This window comes from Ixodes scapularis, unplaced genomic scaffold (assembly GCF_016920785.2).
Source record: "Ixodes scapularis isolate PalLabHiFi unplaced genomic scaffold, ASM1692078v2 PGA_scaffold1__304_contigs__length_218370807, whole genome shotgun sequence".
In the NCBI taxonomy this organism is placed as follows: Eukaryota; Metazoa; Arthropoda; class Arachnida; order Ixodida; family Ixodidae; genus Ixodes; species Ixodes scapularis.
The window spans coordinates 48,910,682-48,929,067 of NW_024609846.1; the positions used below are offsets into that span (position 1 = coordinate 48,910,682).

Below are 18,386 nucleotides of genomic sequence, written 5' to 3' on the forward strand. Positions count from 1 at the left end.
AGGCCCGTGCTTGATGACGTGAATTTTCGTGCCATTCCGCTCAGCCAATGGGACTTTAGGTACCGTTTTTTCGCTGCTACAGACAACGCCGGCTTCGCTCCATGGGGCCAGTCTATGCTTTCGCATTATTATCTTAATTCGAGACACTAAGGGTGAAATTAGTAACACACCGCGAGGAGCCCAACTTTTTTCTTTATTTTTTACTACAGTTCTTGAGGCGAATACGAGTCTATGTACGGAAATCGCATTTCTGATTTTGTCGAAATAGTCCGAGAGGTTGGGTTTTCGCTCTGCTTCGTGTATCTTACTTCAGTATTAAGTTACTTAAAATGCTTTTTCTTTTTTTCTAAACATACTCACTGAGAGCTTCAGAAACGCAGGCGTGGCGAGTCTCGATTATCTTAAATACCGCTCCGCACGCAGCCATGGTCAAAGTGCGCCATCGGTCTATACGGAACGCAAGTTCATGTGCTTCTTGCGCAGGGTTTGCGGTGACTTCAGAACGCAGGGCTCTGATTGGCTCCGATTGGAAGTACAGTGGGTGAACCTAACGGCAGCTAGCACTGAGATCTATACCCGCGATTATTTCAAGGAGAGCCAATCAGAGATCAGTTTTCTGACGTCACTGCAATCCCTGCGCAAGAAGCAGAGGAACTTTATATTTGCGCTCCGCATCAGATCTCTGGAGCAGGAAACAAGAACTGCCAACATAATAAGGCACGCACTGCGTTTCTTAGGCTGTCGGCACGATACACGTCATCACTTTCTGATCTTATTAGGTAGAGAATCTATACTATACCCCAGAGTCCCTTTTCATTAAAAAGAAATCGACATAATAAACGTCCATGGAACATTATACTTGCTTTCAGATGTTTGAATTGGCGCCCTACCTGGCAACTCTTGGTCTTGCCTTTGCGCTTGTCTTTATAACGTTCCTGTGGTTCCGAAGAAACGCGAATCCACCTTCGCTGAAACTACCACCCGGTCCCAGGTATCTGACAATACTGGAAAAGTGGGATCTCACCAGCAACAGTGGTTTTTATCGAAAATGCTTGGAATGGAAGAAGAAGTACGGGCCCATATTCAGGTAAATTGAGCAAACAGGTGAAGAATCCCGTGAGTCAATAAAGAAAAGTGAAATTATCATAGTGGAAAATCGTCCCATTCGTTTATATTTTCGTTTGTCTGATCTGATTATTGTATAGTCTATTCAAATCGCAAAACAAATTACGAGAATCATCCGCGACAATAACACATATCTTTAAAAGCGCATCTATGCATGAACTCCTCATTTTATTTTTATTTTAAATTCCTTTTTTTTTTTTTTTGGGGGGGGGGGGGGGGGGCAGTACATATTGTCTGCTCAATCAACGCGAAATAGCAGATGGTTTGACAAGGCCGCTTTAAAACAGGAAAGTCAGTTCGTCGCTGTCGACATATCAACGAAAAGATGGACTGTGCTTCTGCAATGCTTCGCTGTAGAATACGTTAAATCTGATATAATTTTGACGTTTCTTCAATTAAAGCCCCATTCCGCTATTTAAATTGAGACAAACGTCGTTCCCTCACTCAGCCCTTGGTCGTAGCAGAACGAGTCTGCCTTGCTTCTCTTTCCCTAGCCAAACTCTGCTTTCCGGCTTCTCACTTGAAAACCACATGTTCTAGCGTCTTGCTCTCAATGTGGCAAACGGCACATATGTGTCGATCTTTTGAAATTTAGCCCTCTTTGTCCTCAACACTACTTTTCTCACCTCAAACAGTAAAGAACTTTCCCGTGAATTATCAAACACCTTCCTTTCTTATGTCCTCCCTGTGTGACCTCTATGTACATCGATACATCCTGGTTTCTTTTGCATTCTTCTTCCATGATTTAGAGCGCTTAGGCGCCCGGTTCCGCGTTTCGCGGCACTGGCGTCGGCGTCGCCGTCGGCGTAACCACCCCGCTAAATATAGCGGGAAATGGAATTGGTGTTGAGGACGCGTTACGTCAATTTTCCCGCTAAATCTAGCGAAGAAACTGAATTTGTTCATGGGTGACGTGACACGAAGTCATGCGAAGTCATTTTCTCCGCTAGATTTAGCGGGGAAACTGAATTGGTGTTGAGGTTATGGGATGTCAATTTCCTCGCTAAACTTGGCGGGGAAATTGACGTCACGTGACCTGAACAGCGAAAGAAATCTAAAAACACTCCGGTGAAGTACTACAGTATACGTGTAATGAAAAAAGCGTATACAAAATATACAGCCGTAGCAGCAAAACAGTTGTTACGACTTGCTTCGCTTTCTATTTTTTTTTTTTATTTGTTTACCTTGATTCTTTTTTTTTTAAACGCTTATTTTAAAAGATGCCTTCTGCAGCCTTACGGCCAGATGTCCCCTGCAGCGGCTAGAAGCCATCGCTACTTGGCGGCACGTGTATCTATTTGCACGCGAGGTTAAGGGGCATGACACAAAGGCACAAACCTTTTTGCCTCAGCTCGAAGTCCGCCGTACTATATTTTTCGTCCATCATGGCGTCGACCATGCATGTAGCGATCCACATATTTCTGTGTGCTACCTTTTAGAGCGCAGCTCTTAGGGGCCCGTTTCCAGCCTGAGCGGCGTCGGCGTAACCGGGGGGGGGGGGGGGGGGGGGTCACATGACCCCCCCCCCGAGGTCACGTGACCCCCAAGATCACGTGACCCCCCAAGATCACGGGACCCCCCCGAGGTCACGTCATCCCCCAGGTCACGTGACCCCCCCCCCCCCCCCCCCCGAGATCACGTGACCCCCCCCCCCCCGGGGTCACGTGACTACCCGCAGGTGACGTGACCCCCTCAGTACCCTTCCCTACTCCTCCTCAAGAGCTGCGCTCCAATTCGGCGTTACAGGGATTTGTAAACGGCTTTCATTTTTTTTTTCAATTTTTTTCCTGAAACGCACATCATGTGTCTCGGAAATACTCGCTCAAGTCCTATGAAGCGAACAATGAACGTGGCAAGCCCCTGTGCCTTCCACCCTTTAGCAGAATACACCTACACAATATCTAATCACGGTGGCGGGGAACAAGCTGATTTTTGACTGGATCAGGCTTGGCCGCTTTTATTAATAACGCTATAACTGCGATGGGAAAATTATTGAAGGGCTTCCCGCAGCTCCAATGTTTGTGTAGCATCACAATTTTTTTCGCAAATGGACGCTCGTTTCTTTTGTATTTCTTTGTTTGGTAAGAAAGCCTTATGGTTCTGAAGTAAAAGATAAACTACAGGCTTCTTTTTAATGCAGGTTAGAGTAATTGATGTCAATCTGTAAAGACGGTTGCTAACAAACGGACAAGCGTTTTGAGTAATTTGATGCCGACTGCCAGAGAGGTCATTTTTGTGTTTTGCAAAATGATTGAGTTTGTTCTGCAAAAAATTATTCAGTTAAAAAAAAATAAGCTGTATACACTGACTGGTTATATATGACGCATTGAAAACGTCGCCTTTTATTTTTCTACAATTAACGTGTCAATTTTGTGCTTACAGACTGCCGATTGGTGCGGCTGGTGTTGTCGTCCTGAACGACATGGAGTCCATCAATGAGTTTTACTGCTCTCGAGATGGCGTGCATCGCTCCCCGGAGGCGATCTTCTTTGAACTAACACGGGGAACCATGGGTACGTGCTACGTGTAGGCAGACGTCTCATTGCGATAGTGTTACATCAAGATATGCTCACAGAGCATATGATTGGAACGTGGCAGAGGATATGCAAATTATATAAGTCGCGTACTGGGTGTTCTTTATTCGCTTTTAGTGAGTCAAGAACCTAAAAAAAAAAGGAAAGTTACATTAATGTTTTTTACAGGAAAATCAAAATTAAACTTAAAATTGACTGGGCTTTTTGCTGTTTTTTTTTTTTTTTTTGGGGGGGGGGGGGGGGGGGGGGGGCGGGCGGGGAGGGGTGCATAATGTAGTTGGAGAATTTACGCTCGACCTCATTCTGGTCTAGCCGTGACGTGAAATTTGGATTAAAAAATCAGCCTGGTGGCTGTATTTTTTGTTTATAAACGGCCCACTCTGGCAAGCGCTCGGAGAAGGCCCAGCTTAGAGCACGTGACATCCAACGCAATCGTGACGTAGGTCGTCTCAAGACGAGCAAAGCTACGGCGAGGCTGACGTTGAGAGGATGGCCTAGTCGTTCCAGCCACCGAAGCGGCTGTTTTTGTACGAATTTTGAGTGACGGGTTAATCTTCTATAATCTTGTAGGGGGACAATTGCGACTACTGCGACACACAAAAGGCATTCTCGGGAAGAGGGGAGTTCCTCCTTCCCCTCTTCTCTCGTCGTGGCCGGAGGCGAGACACTCACCGTCACCAGCTGTCAAGGTTCCTAGACGGGCATTACAAGCGAGGTGTTAGCGACATCCACCAGGCGCTCTTTGCTAATCGTATAATTCGTTTTAAAATTTCTTTTCGAGACTTTTTTAACAAGATATTGGCATGTTCGATGTGATACTGCTCCTTTGAACACATATAGACCAAATAATGAGCGCTGAAAGTTCGTTGTAGTATCTCTTTAAACGTTAAACTAAGTGAAAAAAAAAAAAAAAAGAGACCGTCCGTTACGTCTATCTCTCTCATCTGCGCTTCTGTAACACTGCTGACGTCACCTGCGGCGCTGACTTGTGGTTGCGGAACCGGTGTAGGACGGAGGGATCGACGTCACCGGGGCTCTTTGCGCGCGTGGTTTTGGTTTGAAGCCACCTTTTACAGTGTTGCCGTTGGTAGCTACTTGGCGGCAAATTGGCTATTTTCGAGCATGTCTGGCGACGAAAAATGTAGGTCGACTCTCTGGCCTCCCTGGCTACTTGTTGGCACCATAGTTTTTTTTTTTTTTTTAAGCGTTTGAAAACTTGTACTTGGAAATCAAGAATCGCCCCTGCGCGCTGCCATGTTTGTCTACTGGGTTGTGAAAGGCGTTCCGAGCGTTGCGCAGTAGCTCTTTTGCACGAAATAGGTGACGCCGCGCGTGCATTCACAGTCCAGTAACGCAGCATATTTCGCCTGGTTAATAAGCGCTGGAGAAGTCTGTGTTCTGCATGGGGAAAAAAACATACTTGGTAGAGTCACCCTAGTAGAGTTTTTTTCAATACGGTACTTGTTTCTAAAAGTGAAATGCCATGCTCGTTATTTCTCTATAAAATTATTTAGGAAAGCACGTTGCAAAAGAACTGTGGAAGCTCGCCATCAACAAACGTTCAGCAGTGCGCGCGATCAATCGAAACAATCAGCAGTGTTTGTTAAGCCAAAATATATTACGCTTTTTATATTTTTAATTTCCGCTGCAAGGGAGATACGCAATCATACCACCTACGTATTGAAAACCTCCTTCTGTCAGCCAGCAGCGCGAGTATCGATGCGCCCGTGTCCCCTTATGGATTAGGGGCCCTCTAATGTTGGGGCCCCTTATTCTAAAAAGTCCTATTGGCGCAATTGACGATACTTGCAAGACCCAAACCCGAATCCTTCAAGAGGCTCAATGTGCCCATACTTATTTAAAAGAATCATACAACGTTTGACATATCCACATTTTCAATAAGAATCTAATATATACCTTATATTCGACAAGAATAGTTTCAGATACCCCAGCCTACCATTGAACCTTTTTGAAATGTGATCGTCTTAAATGTTTTGGGTTCTTTTTTTACAAATCCTAAATACAAGAATCGACTGAGGAATCGTCCATCTGCTTCAAAGAGAAATCATTGCGAATACACATTGGCGTTTTCGAAGCCCTTTATAGATGAAGACTCGGAATTTTAACATTTTCAGTACATGCGTGCGGTGTGTTGTTGGCGTATGCAACTAATAGTCACCATATGCTGATTGATGTCATTTTTGATCTCCTAGATGCAAAAAAGGGAGGGCAAACGCGTGCCCACAGTAGTAAAAAAGAATCTGTGGGGTTACAGGTTTTGAATTGCGCACAGTTTGCGAAGTGTTTTAGCGCCCATTTGGTTGACAAAAGTTTGCAACATGGATCAAAGTCCGTCACTTGAGTGATCTAATGAGAATCGACCAGATGCTTTATGTATGTTTGCAGATGCATGGGCAACATTCGGTAATCTTACTCGGGATAGACACATTTTTCCGTTGTTACAGGCATGTCAAACCTTGATGGAAAAGAGTGGACCGAGAACAGAAGCTTCAGCATGCGAGTGTTTAGAGACCTGGGCTTCGGAAAGACTTCCATGGAACAACATATTATGGTAAGTCATTGATCACATGACAGTTTTTACTAGAGAGAGAAGAGCTAGAACACTATTATGAGTGAAGCAAGAAAAACATATGCATTTTTAGGTTAAGGTTTTGAAGTGTAATGCGTCGTAGTAGTTTGCACAGTATACCGCGTGAGCCAAAGGAATCGTTGGCGGTTTGAAGGAAACGTAAAAATTGGTTTCTTGGCGTATTTAGCTCAGATACTTTAGAAAGGTGACCTTTATGGTTAACTTTGCGTATTAAAATGTCAAAGAATGAGTTAGCCTGAGTAAACAATGACAAATTAAGAAAGTGCATTTTTTACCCATGGTGGCCGTCTGCTTATGAAAGCATGACCTCCGAGAAAAATATCGAAGTCCATGACTAAAGGCGAATGATTGTCGCAACAGCCGACAGATGGCAGCATGTAATATTGAATGCAAGCTGCCCCAACCGTCACAACGGACGCCTTCTTCGATGTTTTTGAGTCAACTGGGGCGCGGGCTTTTTCGGTGTTGTAGATCATTTTGTTCTCTTTACTCATAGAAAACACTCGATAAATACCAAACAAACCAGAATATTTTTGTCGGGCTATTTCGGTTTTATATATGTACAAAATCTGAGCTGTAGTCGAAATAACTTTCTTTTTCGCTAAGTTCTTTTTTTTTTTAATTTTTAAATGTTGTCACTATTTTTTTATTAAATTGCATGGATATACTGGCAACACTCAACATGTAACGACAGATATTGTGATTTGGTCTGTGCAACTTGATTGTTCCCGACAAATTAGAAGAAGGTTTATGGTGTGGAATGAAGGCCGTTAAAACTCACTCCAGCAGAGCGAGAAAAAAAATGTGCGACTCACTGTGTTAGACTGCCTGCTCGACATGAGAGTTTTTACAACACATGACGTCACGCCCGTAGAAAGTGCAGGCAATTTGAATTTTGGTCTTGGCATCTCCTCGATTTGCAGTTTTTTCTAATGGCTATTTGGAATTTAGACATAATAAAAATAGCATGCCGGTAATAGTAAAGCACGGGTATTCCGAAGTTATTTAACATTTTCCGACATGCAATCTATTATCTCTAAACTCCAAATAGCTATTGAGAAAACGTCAAATGGAGGTTACGTCAAAACCAACATTCAAATTTTCTCGTGCTCTCAAATGGGGTGACGTCATATGTTGTATAACTTGCAAGTAAAGCATAACCTAAAAAATAAAATAGCTCACTTTTTCTTTTTTTGCCGTGAGTTTTTTTTTTCTTTTTTTTTTCTAGCATTTAATTCATTTCATCAAACTTAACCCACCGGGAAGAAGCTGTGCTGCCCCCGTATTAAAATGTTTGACGCCGCGTTGTCAGTTGTTACCAAGAGAGCCTCTCAGCCCCCCAGACGTACATGTTGAGCCATTTGTGAGACAAACTAATGACTATCAAAGATCAAAAAAAGCTGTCACAAAGGCAGTAGTACATTTTTGTTTCTTCAACGCACAGGAAGAGTTGCAGGAGCTGGTCCGCCAGATATCGGACACCACGGGGAGCCTGATCTCCGTTCTGGATTACATGATACCCAGCATGTCCAACGTCATCGCTGCCCTTTTGTTCGGAAAAAGATTCGAGCTTGGAGACGCCAAGCGAGACTACGTGGCGAAGCACCTCAGAAGACTCCTGGACGGTCTCAATGCCGGCCCGGTGGTTGAAGACAAACCGAAATGGCTCTGTAGGGTCACGACCGCGCTTCCCTTCACCAGACTAGGGCTCATGCGAAGATCTCGACTCAAGCTGCAAGAGTTCATCAAGTAAGCATCTGCGTCATACACTTTCAAAATATCTGATCGTATAAGAACTCTTATAGGGTTCTTCGCTGTGTCCATATTTTGCACTTTAAAATGTTATTTTAAGCACTCCCTAATAGGGTTTTTTAAGCTCACTTTTTGATGCGAAAGAGTTCTTTATCGCCCAGTTGCCTTTCTAGTGTGCCAAAGGGCGATGGTGTTTGAGGTAAAACCGTTCTTTATAAGCTGAAAGAGTTCTTTGGGCATCCAAAAACCTTACAAGAACGGATTTGTGTGTGTGTGTGTGTGTGTGTGTGTGTGTGTGTGTGTGTGTGTGTGTGTGTGTGTGTGTGTGTGTGTGTGTGTGTGTGTGTGTGTGTGTGTGTGTGTGTGTGTGTGTGTGTGTAATAAAAAGGGAATAAGAATGTAACCAATGTAAGAAGTACAGTGTACTCAACTGTTAAACATAACGCGGGAGCGGTGGCCGGAGAGACTGCATGCGCCATCTACCGGCTCACTCTGGAAGCTTATGCCGCTGCTGTTTACTGGAGTTACACTCCCAGCTCCGAAACAATCAACGATGCGTGACTCGGCGATAAAAAAAAAATCGCTTTTTGATTTTTTTGTTGTTGTTTAAAGAAGGTGGCCTTTATTCGAGAAACTGCAAGATCACCGAGATATGGTAGCCCGGCATGGTAAATGCGTAGATGTGACCAAACAGACTGCAAAAAAACAACAAAACAAACAAGTAAAAATTTAAAGCGTTGGTGATAAAGAAAGGAACGAGGAGGTCGTGCGATAATTGTATCGGGGAGTGGCGACAATCCCAAGAAGAGCCGGCTTATTTTCTGCCGCATCAATGATTTAATCGCTAGACAGCTCTGGTATCAGTTTCGGCCACCGCTCCCGCGTTATGTTTAACAGTTGAGCACACTGTACATTGTAGTTGAGGTATACTCTAATGCCCGTGTCCCACTAAAGCGACAGGCAGAAACAAACGACAGCGACAAGCCTCAAACCAAAGTCTTTCGCGATTTGAGAGGCTTTGTAGACTAAAGGAGGCTATGCTCAAACACGAGCATCACGCACGCGAGGGTATCTTTGGCAGTCTTGCAATCGCTCGTGCTTACTTCACGAGCACTGAACGACTAAACGCCTGCCTAAGGTACCATCGCGAGCATGCTGCATCGGTTTGAGGCTTGTCGCTGTCTTCTGTCGCTGTCTTTCTGTCGCTGTCTGTCTGTCGCTGTCTGTCGCTCTAGTGGGACACGGACATAACAAAACATGTTTTCTGAACAACAAGTGAATTTTGGAACAGTAATCGAATTGATAATAGTATCTTTAGTATTAAATAAATTTTGCGTGATTTATATGAACAACATGACTAAGCTCCCAGACCTTTATTTTTATTGTTATTAAAAATATTCTAAAACGTACTCCTCTAAAATGGGGTAATGGCTATTTTACACCTTTATTTTTTTTTGTCACATCATAATTATTTTATGTTTTGGGGTGCATTACACTTACAATAGTTTGCATGATATTTTTACTCTGTTTTATTCTGTTTGTCAGGTTAAAAAGTATTTTTGCGAAAGCTGTTTTTTTTTCAGGAAATCTAAAAAAATGCCACCTGCTGCGTTTGAAAACAAAACGAATAGTTTCTAAAGCACAGTGGTACTTAAATATAAACACCTGCACAATTACTGATAAACAGCCTTGTATTTTTACACAAAGAAAAATTACTGCGCCGCGAAGCGAGTGTACAATAACAGCCTTTTTCTGGGACCCGATGAAACACCTGGTCATTTACTTTATGTTTCCTTTATGCTTCGTTTCATCTTGTGTTGAGCCGCAGCAGAAAGCTAGGGGCTGTGGCACGGCTCTGGCAAAGCATTCTTACGCATCGCAAAGTAGTGCGTCAAAAACTTCGACAGTACAAGGCGCGTTGCCTTTGACCTTAACGTAATGTTCGTGTTTTTTTCCACTGATAGATAATTTACGTTCGAATTAAGCTCTCAAACGTGATATTTAATATATAAATATGTAGCACGTTTGGAGAGATGAGACTTCTGGTTGGCAACGCTGTCGTTCCCGTCACCTTCGTTTATTCAACATTCATGCGCCATGGCCGATGTGACGTGCTGCAAAGAAACATTTCTTCAAAATTAAATTTTTTTTGTTCAAAAGTTATTATGTACCAACTAAACATGAGTTGAATATTTATTGGAATACGTTTAATATTTATTGGAAGTAACACTTTGAACTTCAAAATGAACTTACTCTTTGTTTAACATGACACCTAAAAAATTTAAATGTTTTTTTAAAGAAAACCTGAGGTTGGGACAAATAAAGAAGCGACAGTCCCAATCTCAGGTTTTCTTTCAAAGATTTTTCTAACCAGCTCGTTTCCGTACTTCCCTTTTAGCTAAAATGCTTTCTCGCTTTCGTTCGCTGTTTTCTGTGGTTCTTCTATATTCTATCCCGCAATGGCCGCGGAATCAGCAGGCGTGTCTCCCCCAAGAGCTCTTGCTTCCTTGGCCAGCTCGCTTCCAAACAGTTTTGTGGGGAAAAAAATCCGCAAGTGGGAGAGAAGCGCGGCAATTTGTGCTCAACATGTACTACGAACTTCGCTCTGAACCTCCGAGCGAGTCATACAGAGCGATCGTTCAGAGAATGTCTGCGCTGTAGTGAATGCGGAAGAAACGTGGCACTGGCAGCATGTCTGGTGTCGCCGGCAAAAATACGTTTATTCGTCAGTGCCGCATGCTTCTGTTTGGCGTCGTAGAAAGGACAAAAACAACTTAATTCTGCCGCGCGTGCTTCGTCAGTCACTTCCCAACAGCTCTCTCTCTCTCTAGTGCAGTGTTTGTAGAGTTAGTAGTCGGCATCGGCACTTCCGAATCTGGAGGCCCCTGCAGCATTTCGCTGCGGTTAAACACAACATGAAACGAAGTATACTGGATGCATGCGGCGTGGTGGGGTTTCAAATCTTTCACTCAATACTTATCATTATAAACAAGAATCTACCTTGATGTAACAAGGCCAAAAGTATGCCTGGATGAAGAAACTTAAAAGCGAAGCCACCGCTCGTTGTCTTCCCTGATCGATCCGTGCTTCGTCTAACACCCGTGATACGACTGACATAGACCTTTCTTAAAACCCCATCAAGCAACATTGACAGTCGCCATTTTTTGGGGGCATAAAGCGTGTGATTAGAACCGAGTCTTCGACGAACGCTGACGTCACGCTCGTATCCAATACATGCTCAGAGTATTCTCCCTAGAAATGGTGAACTCGGGTAGTTGGAGCGACAGCTACCAGATGGCGCGTACTTTTGAAAAAGGGTCTATCGTAGCAAAATATATTTTGTTTCTTTGTTTGAACACAAAACGTTTCTGGAGAAAGACATGTAAATTCTGCCTCACGAGGCGCGCAGTCAACCTGTGCATCGGCGGGCAATGGAAAACACATCTACTAAAAATAAAATAAAAACATCGACAGGATACAACACCGCAATATTATTACGTCTGCAAATTAAATAAAAGTGCTCGGCATATTTCATACACTTAAATATTTTAAGCGCGTAGTTTCAATGCTATACACATCGTATCTGAATCAAAAACTGGCAAACTAAATGTCTTTCGTTGGACGTAATAAAGAAAATTTATTTTTACATCGTTATGAAGCTGTGATCTAAATCGTTATTTTGTGTTATTCTCATCATATCTGGATTATCGTTTAAAAAATAAGGTAATTACTATGCTTTTTTTTTTTTTTTCATAGGTTGTGTTTAGTCATGCCATGCTTGCTTGAACTTTCGACTGAGCGTGTGACCAAGTGTCCTCTTCAATGTGTTTTTGATTTTCCTGTTTAGGGACCAAATCAGGGAACATAGGAGCACACTACATCCAGACATCAATCGAGATTACATCGATGGCTACCTGAAAAAGATGAAGGAACGACATTGTGAACCCGTTTCTTCCTTCCAGGGTACGTTGTCACAAACTCTTGCACCGCAGGCGTGGAAAATGTGAGATATCGCGAGTGATCGACTTGCGGAAAGGCACACTAACCCTGCTGTCGCAAATACGCCGCGAGTCAGACTGACCTACCCGTTTCATAATATATACGACTTTGAACAGACTAAAAATTGTAACAAATTATTTCCTGCTTTTTAGTCATTTAATTATATTTCGTTAATTGGTCGCATATGTATGTTCGTATAGTAGCTAAAGTAGAGCGAGATAATAAACATAACACGATCTTGGGAAAACAATTGCTGGAAGTCGTGAAATCTGAGAAGATGACACAGGGCGTTTAATAGAAACCATTTTAATTAATTTAGCAGAATCTCTGGTACACAGTCAAATAGCCATAGGCTAATGGCTGAAGCATAGAAAGAGTACCGAAAGAAATGTACACACAGTTTTTTTTTTATTTTTTATTTAGTTTTGAGGGAGCACAAGGTTGCACAACGCACTCGGTTGCAGCCAAAGGCAAGTGTGTAAACCAGCCTTTGCGTGCCTGTGCAGAAAACTATTTACTGGGGAACACCGTGGAATCACTGGTGGGCGGTTCGGGCCCTTCTTCGTTCCGGGTCTTCTGGCTCTTTCACGTGTGCGCCCAGAACCCGATCACGGTGCAGTCCAGGATCCAGAAGGAAATTGACGACGTCGTCGGACATTGGAGAAGGCCCACGTGGCAGGACCGCAAGGCCATGCCCTTCACTATGGCGTGCCTGCAAGAGATCTTGCGATGGAAGTCCCTAACACCTGTTGGGAACCAGAGAGGGTGCGAATGCTCCGTTTCTACATCTCTTTTTTTTTTTTTAATTACCTATTCAGCTGGAAGAAAAAAAAAAACTTGGGGGAAGGAATATCTCCTAATGTTTCTCTGAAGATCGGGTGCTAGCAACTTTCGTCAGTTTTCGTTTTGAACAACACAATTTCTTGCTTTTGAAAAAGAAAGGAGAGGCTTGTCTCAAACTTTAAATCCTAACGCGTTTATCTCCTCACGCTGTCAAGTCAAAGCGTTTCGTAAAATTAGTGAGCATCATCACGCACTTACCAGTAAGGCCTGCGGACATGCACTCTAAGAAAAAAGGGAGCGTGAGTCGCTCCCTCAAGGGAGCAAATGCGCCGACACAACCCTTGCTCCCCTACCGTTAGTCCCTTAAAGTTGAACCCCCGGGACTAACTTTTGCACCCTCTCATTTAGGCCACTGGGACTAAATGTTGCGCCCTTACCTTATTTATTACTAAATTGCGCCCTTACACACCCAGGTGGCGCTAGTCAACGTCAAATTCAAAATTGGTAAAACGTATGTTTTACCAATTTTTTGTTTTATGCTTGATTAAAAATATATGTGACTCTGCAGCAAAACATTCATTGGGTAGTCTCCTGACACATATTAATCGACTGAAAACGAATAAAACAATATTGGGGGTGGCAGTGTCCCTTTAAGTGCGGGCCCAAGCAAACAAAAAACCCAAGAAATACAACTTTTGCCGGAAAATGATTTCAAGCATTAAACAAAACTACGCCTTTGCAGCTTGCTCCAGCGCTTTGAAGGATTATTTTTGAATATTGACCGTAATTATCAGCTCAGGAATAGGCTCTGCAGCGTTAAAATTTTACGCGCGCTTCAGAGTCAAGTGATCACTCCTAGATTCGATAATTGCCACTCTCTGTTATAGTACCGGCCCACCGGGTACTGTGCCGGCGTGTGGTCCTAAAATCTCTGCTGCGTGATCGTCCACAAAGTTTAACAACTGTCGGGTAATATCAAAAGCTGATTGACATCATATAATGCCCATCCAATTCGCATTGCTTACTTCAATGCCCAGAAAAGCATAAGAGAACACAATATCAGAGAATCTCTGGAAAGTGTTTCAAAGTTTGCAACATGCAGGATTTTTTTTTTTAAGTTCGATATAATTTTGTTGTTTGAAATAGTCCAGAATTTTTGTAGTCAAAAGAAAAAGGTACCTCCTTTGCCAAACATGCGTAGCGACGGTAGCGCTGAAAGGCCATTTAGAAATTTGAATGCATGCTGTTCTCGCACTCCCGACAATTGAATTGTAGACATTTTGACACAGTAAAGGCTAGCAACCGCTGAACTCAAATTAAAGAGGAAATGCCAAGAAAACAAATATAATAAAAATTAGTTCTTATAACGTTTTGACTAAAACCCTGAGACTGAGACTAGAAGAAACGGGCAAACAGACTGGTTGCCCACCCCTTCTCGTCCCAGTCATATTGTTCATCCATCACCAGCTCGTTTGCCCTCTAACCTTCTGTTCATTAATTAATGCTTATAAAGCATTAATGGTCTGACGTTTGTGAATATTAACAATGTTGACGTTTGTGGACACGCCAAAATAAAGATGATGATTATCAAATATTTGCGCTATATTGTCACGAGTGACAAATGATGAGGCGGCGAATAACTGAAGAAACTAAACGTTTAATGGGCGAACTTGTTCCCAAAACAAAATAGGGAAAGGCTAGCGTAGCAGGTGTCGATGTCGGCGAAGCAGCACGCTCGAGCGCTGGGGTGAGACTGATTCTGGCTCGCCACGCGGAACCCCTTTTTGTACATACACACATGGGCTTCTGGAACAATCAGCGTTTCGGCGCGTAGAACATTCTGACCTCGAACATGCAACGATGTTCTCAAATTTACCAGAACGCAACAATTAGGGAAAAATAACAAAAGGTGCTTCCGCTATAGGCATCGAACCTCGGCTCTTTGCGCGGGAGCCTAACGCGATTCGGCCGCGGGCGCGTTGTCTACTTGGCCACTTGCGCGCGCGGCATTATTTTGGCAAATATCGGAGGCAGTTAGGGGAGCACTCCGACGATACGTCGTCACGTGCCTCATTCCGACACGCTGATAGGCTCGCTGAGAGCGTAGGTTTGGCCATTTACCAAGTGACGGCGAAACGGTGTATAGACGCACACTTTATTTTAAAACTACCCAGCCAAGCTTGTGAAAAATGTTGAATAAAAATGAATGAACTATTCTCAAATCACGTGTTGTCATCGTTAATTTGAGGGGGCTTTTCCTTATAACACGCGGGAATATCGAATACTGACTCTTAGCGCTGTTCTGCTTTCTGTGTAAACTTGATTTTATGGTCGCTGCAGATATGCACAGCAGGAAAGGAAGCTGTATAACGGTAACCGCTATTGCAGCACAATTTTTCCGATAGGACATTTTTTCGACGGTGATTTTCTTCCATGTACAATAGTAAAAATTATTTACGAGGGCTGATTAAAAATGGGTGAGACTACTTCTGTCTTTTCTTTGTAAGGAGGTAAACGAGCAGAGTAGTACTGATTTTGTGAATGTGCAGTTGAATCACCATGGTCTTCAGCGTTTTATTTATTTATTTATTTATTTATTTATTTATTTATATTTAGAGCGAGCTAAGTCTCCTCATACGTGTCGCTATGGCGGATGACGAAGACGTGCTCGTGAGAGTGAGGCAGAAGGGCGAGATTGAATTTTGCATTAATATGTGAAGGCTGGTGACTACACTATAACACTTTTCATATAGTCCGGACTTATCTCCGTGTAAATTCTGGGTATTTCAACGCTCAAGAAAGAAAAGACACTGCACAAACAGTTCGCTCTTTTTGTACGATGAAGTGAACAAGGTCGCGGCTGCAACGCTGAAAGTGATGTAGCAAAATATTATTCTGCATTTCTTTGAATTGTTGTTCGAAACCGTTAATATATTGAATGGGGCAGATGCTACTTTGAAAAGGGAAAATGATCAGTCACCCAAGTCTGATTAAAAAATCGGTCCCATCGCTTTTTATTCAGCCCTGCAGGTACATTAGGAAAATCAGCCTATTTCTTTAGTGTTTCTGAAAAGTTTATTTGAAGTCATTTGATACAATACTGAAGAATAAAACAATAGGCCGATCTCACGAAGCGTTCCACGCATGCGCGACGTCGCCATAATTGTAGTTCACAAGAGGTAGGCGCCCGTGCACAAGACAGCTCATGCCGTCTCATGCTCTGCTCGTGCATGCCTCTAGCGTGTTTATCGCGTGTGCAGAAAGACTACAGTTCCCACGATGCAAGGCGACAGCAGTGGCGTACTCAAACCAGCCGGTGAGATCGGTCTATTGAATATTCTAAATAAGACAAATCTTGGGTGAACCAACGAGGAACTTTCTAAAAGTAGAATTCGCGGTGACGTCGCTCAGCACAAATTCTTTCGTTACTAATGTTGCTCCTGTGTTTATTTGCAGGGTTCTAGAAGACACTTTCATTGGCGGCTACCTCATTCCAAAAGGCTCGACCGTTTTGTTGAATTCTATGGGAGTCCACAGAAATCAGGAGCACTGGGAAAGTCCCGATGAATTTGACGCGTCAAGGTTTCTGACGAACGACGACGCCAACCTTGCGAAGAAATATGACCACTTCGTTCCATTCGGACTTGGTAGGATTGACTTGGAGCGCATTACGTTCTAGAACCTCTTCGGAGCAAGCAAAGCCGAAACTTGAATTTATTTGCGGTGCTAAGGTGTCAATATCAAACGACACTAGGATTGAGGGAAAAACATCACATACACAAGTTGACGCTTACTTCTGTATATCATATGATCTTTGCTGGTCAAAGGGTCGTCTAATATTAAAACTTTAAAGTACATTTCAATAAAAAAAAATAAACTGACTACTAGCACTACAATTCCATGCAAAGTCAGAGCCATTAAGGTCATAAAGTTGTTTTTTCTTCAAGTACTAAAAAAAAACAAGAATTTAAAACAGAGACCAAGGAGAAATAACAAGTTAAGGAGTGCATTTATTTTTCTAATTGGTAAAATCATTCTATATACATATATATATATATATTGTGGCGGTGCTGCCTGCGCTCGTGATGTCTTGCATCAATGTGCTCAGGTTCTTTTTTGCCTGCGTGTTTAGCTTGTACACCGCCAGCCGCTCTGGCAAGCACGAGAGGCTGGACTGCTTTTTGTCGTACACTGGACAGTTACATTTTGTGTATAATTTTGGGAACCAGTTGGCGATTTAGCGGAGTGGAAGGGTTTCGATCGAACAGCTATCTCCGCTTGCATGACAATTTCGCACTGCACTGCCGTTGTAACGTGTACCAACAGTTAGAGACTGCTTCTATTTATTATTTAACTACAGGTTTTCCCGCTCATTTTAATCCAAGCGACGACCAATTTAATCCCGGGGTCACTCAATTTAATCCAAGCGCCATACAATTTAATCCAAGCGCCACACAATTTAATCCCGGGGTCAGTCAATTTAATCCACAATATATATATGGACTTATTGTGTTCAGTGGTCGTGTTTTGCTTACACATTTGGTAACTTAAAATAATTGTTTATACAATTTGAATTTTTGGCGGGCAATTGAGAATTTGATCACTAATGTGATTACTTTGAGTTACTAGTCCCACTATTGACGAGGCTTAATTGATATGTCGGTTACTCTTTTTTACAGCGCAGCTCTTAGGCACCCGTTTCCGGCTTAAGCGGCGTCGCCGTCGCCGACGCCGTCGGCGTAACCACGCAGCGCATGATGGGCAAATTCCCCCTCTAAATTTAGCGGAAAATTTCCCCGCTAAATCTAGCGGAAAATTTTCCCTGCTAAATCTAGCGGAACATTTTCCCCGCTAAATTTAGCGCAAAATTTTCCCCGCGAAATCTAGCGGAAAATTCTTCCCGCTATATTTAGCGGAAAATTTTCCCACCTAGATTTATTGCAAAATTTGCCCCGCAAAGTCAAGCGGAAAAGCTTCCCCGCTAAATCTAGTGGAAAAATTTTCCCGCTAAATCTAGCGGAAAATTTTTCCCGCTATATTTAGCGAAAACTTTTTCCCGCTAAATTTAGCGGAAAATTTTTCCCGCTAAATCTAGCGGAAAATTTTACCAGCTAGATTTATTGGAAAATTTGCCCCGGAAAGTTGAGCGGAAAAGCTTCCCCGCTAAATCTAGCGGAAAAACTTTCCCGCTAAATCTAGCGGAAACTTTTTACTGCTAAATCTAGCGGAACATTTTCCCCGCTAAATTTAGCGGAAAAAGTTCCCCGCTCTATCTAGCGGAAAATATTCCCCGCTATATTTAGTGGAATATTTCCCCCGCTAAATCTAGCGGAATGTTTTTCCTGCTAAATCTAGTAGAGCATTGTCCCGCTAAATTTAGCGGACAATTTTCTCCGCTAGATCTAGCGGAAAAATTTTCCCGCTATATTTAGCGGAAAATTTCCCCCGCTATATCTAGCGGAAAATTTTCCCAGCTAGATTTATTGGAAAATTTGCCCCGCAAAGTCGAGCGGAAAATCTTCCCCGCTAATCTAGCGGAAATATTTTCCCGCTAAATCTAGCGGAAAATTTTTACTTTACTG

The 18,386-nt window shown here is 42.9% G+C and overlaps 1 protein-coding gene across 1 annotated transcript; it reads left to right on the plus strand.

The window, feature by feature from the left end:
* The first annotated feature begins 3,372 nt into the window (after nucleotides 1-3,372).
* LOC8051796 (cytochrome P450 2J5) lies at nucleotides 3,373-16,483 on the plus strand. The gene is made up of 7 exons (XM_002434537.3): nucleotides 3,373-3,380; nucleotides 3,508-3,638; nucleotides 6,125-6,231; nucleotides 7,715-8,019; nucleotides 11,870-11,985; nucleotides 12,528-12,786; nucleotides 16,261-16,483. The coding sequence occupies exons 1-7, from the start codon at nucleotides 3,373-3,375 to the stop codon at nucleotides 16,481-16,483; spliced, it is 1,149 nt and encodes a 382-aa protein (XP_002434582.3).
* The last annotated feature ends 1,903 nt before the right edge of the window (nucleotides 16,484-18,386 follow it).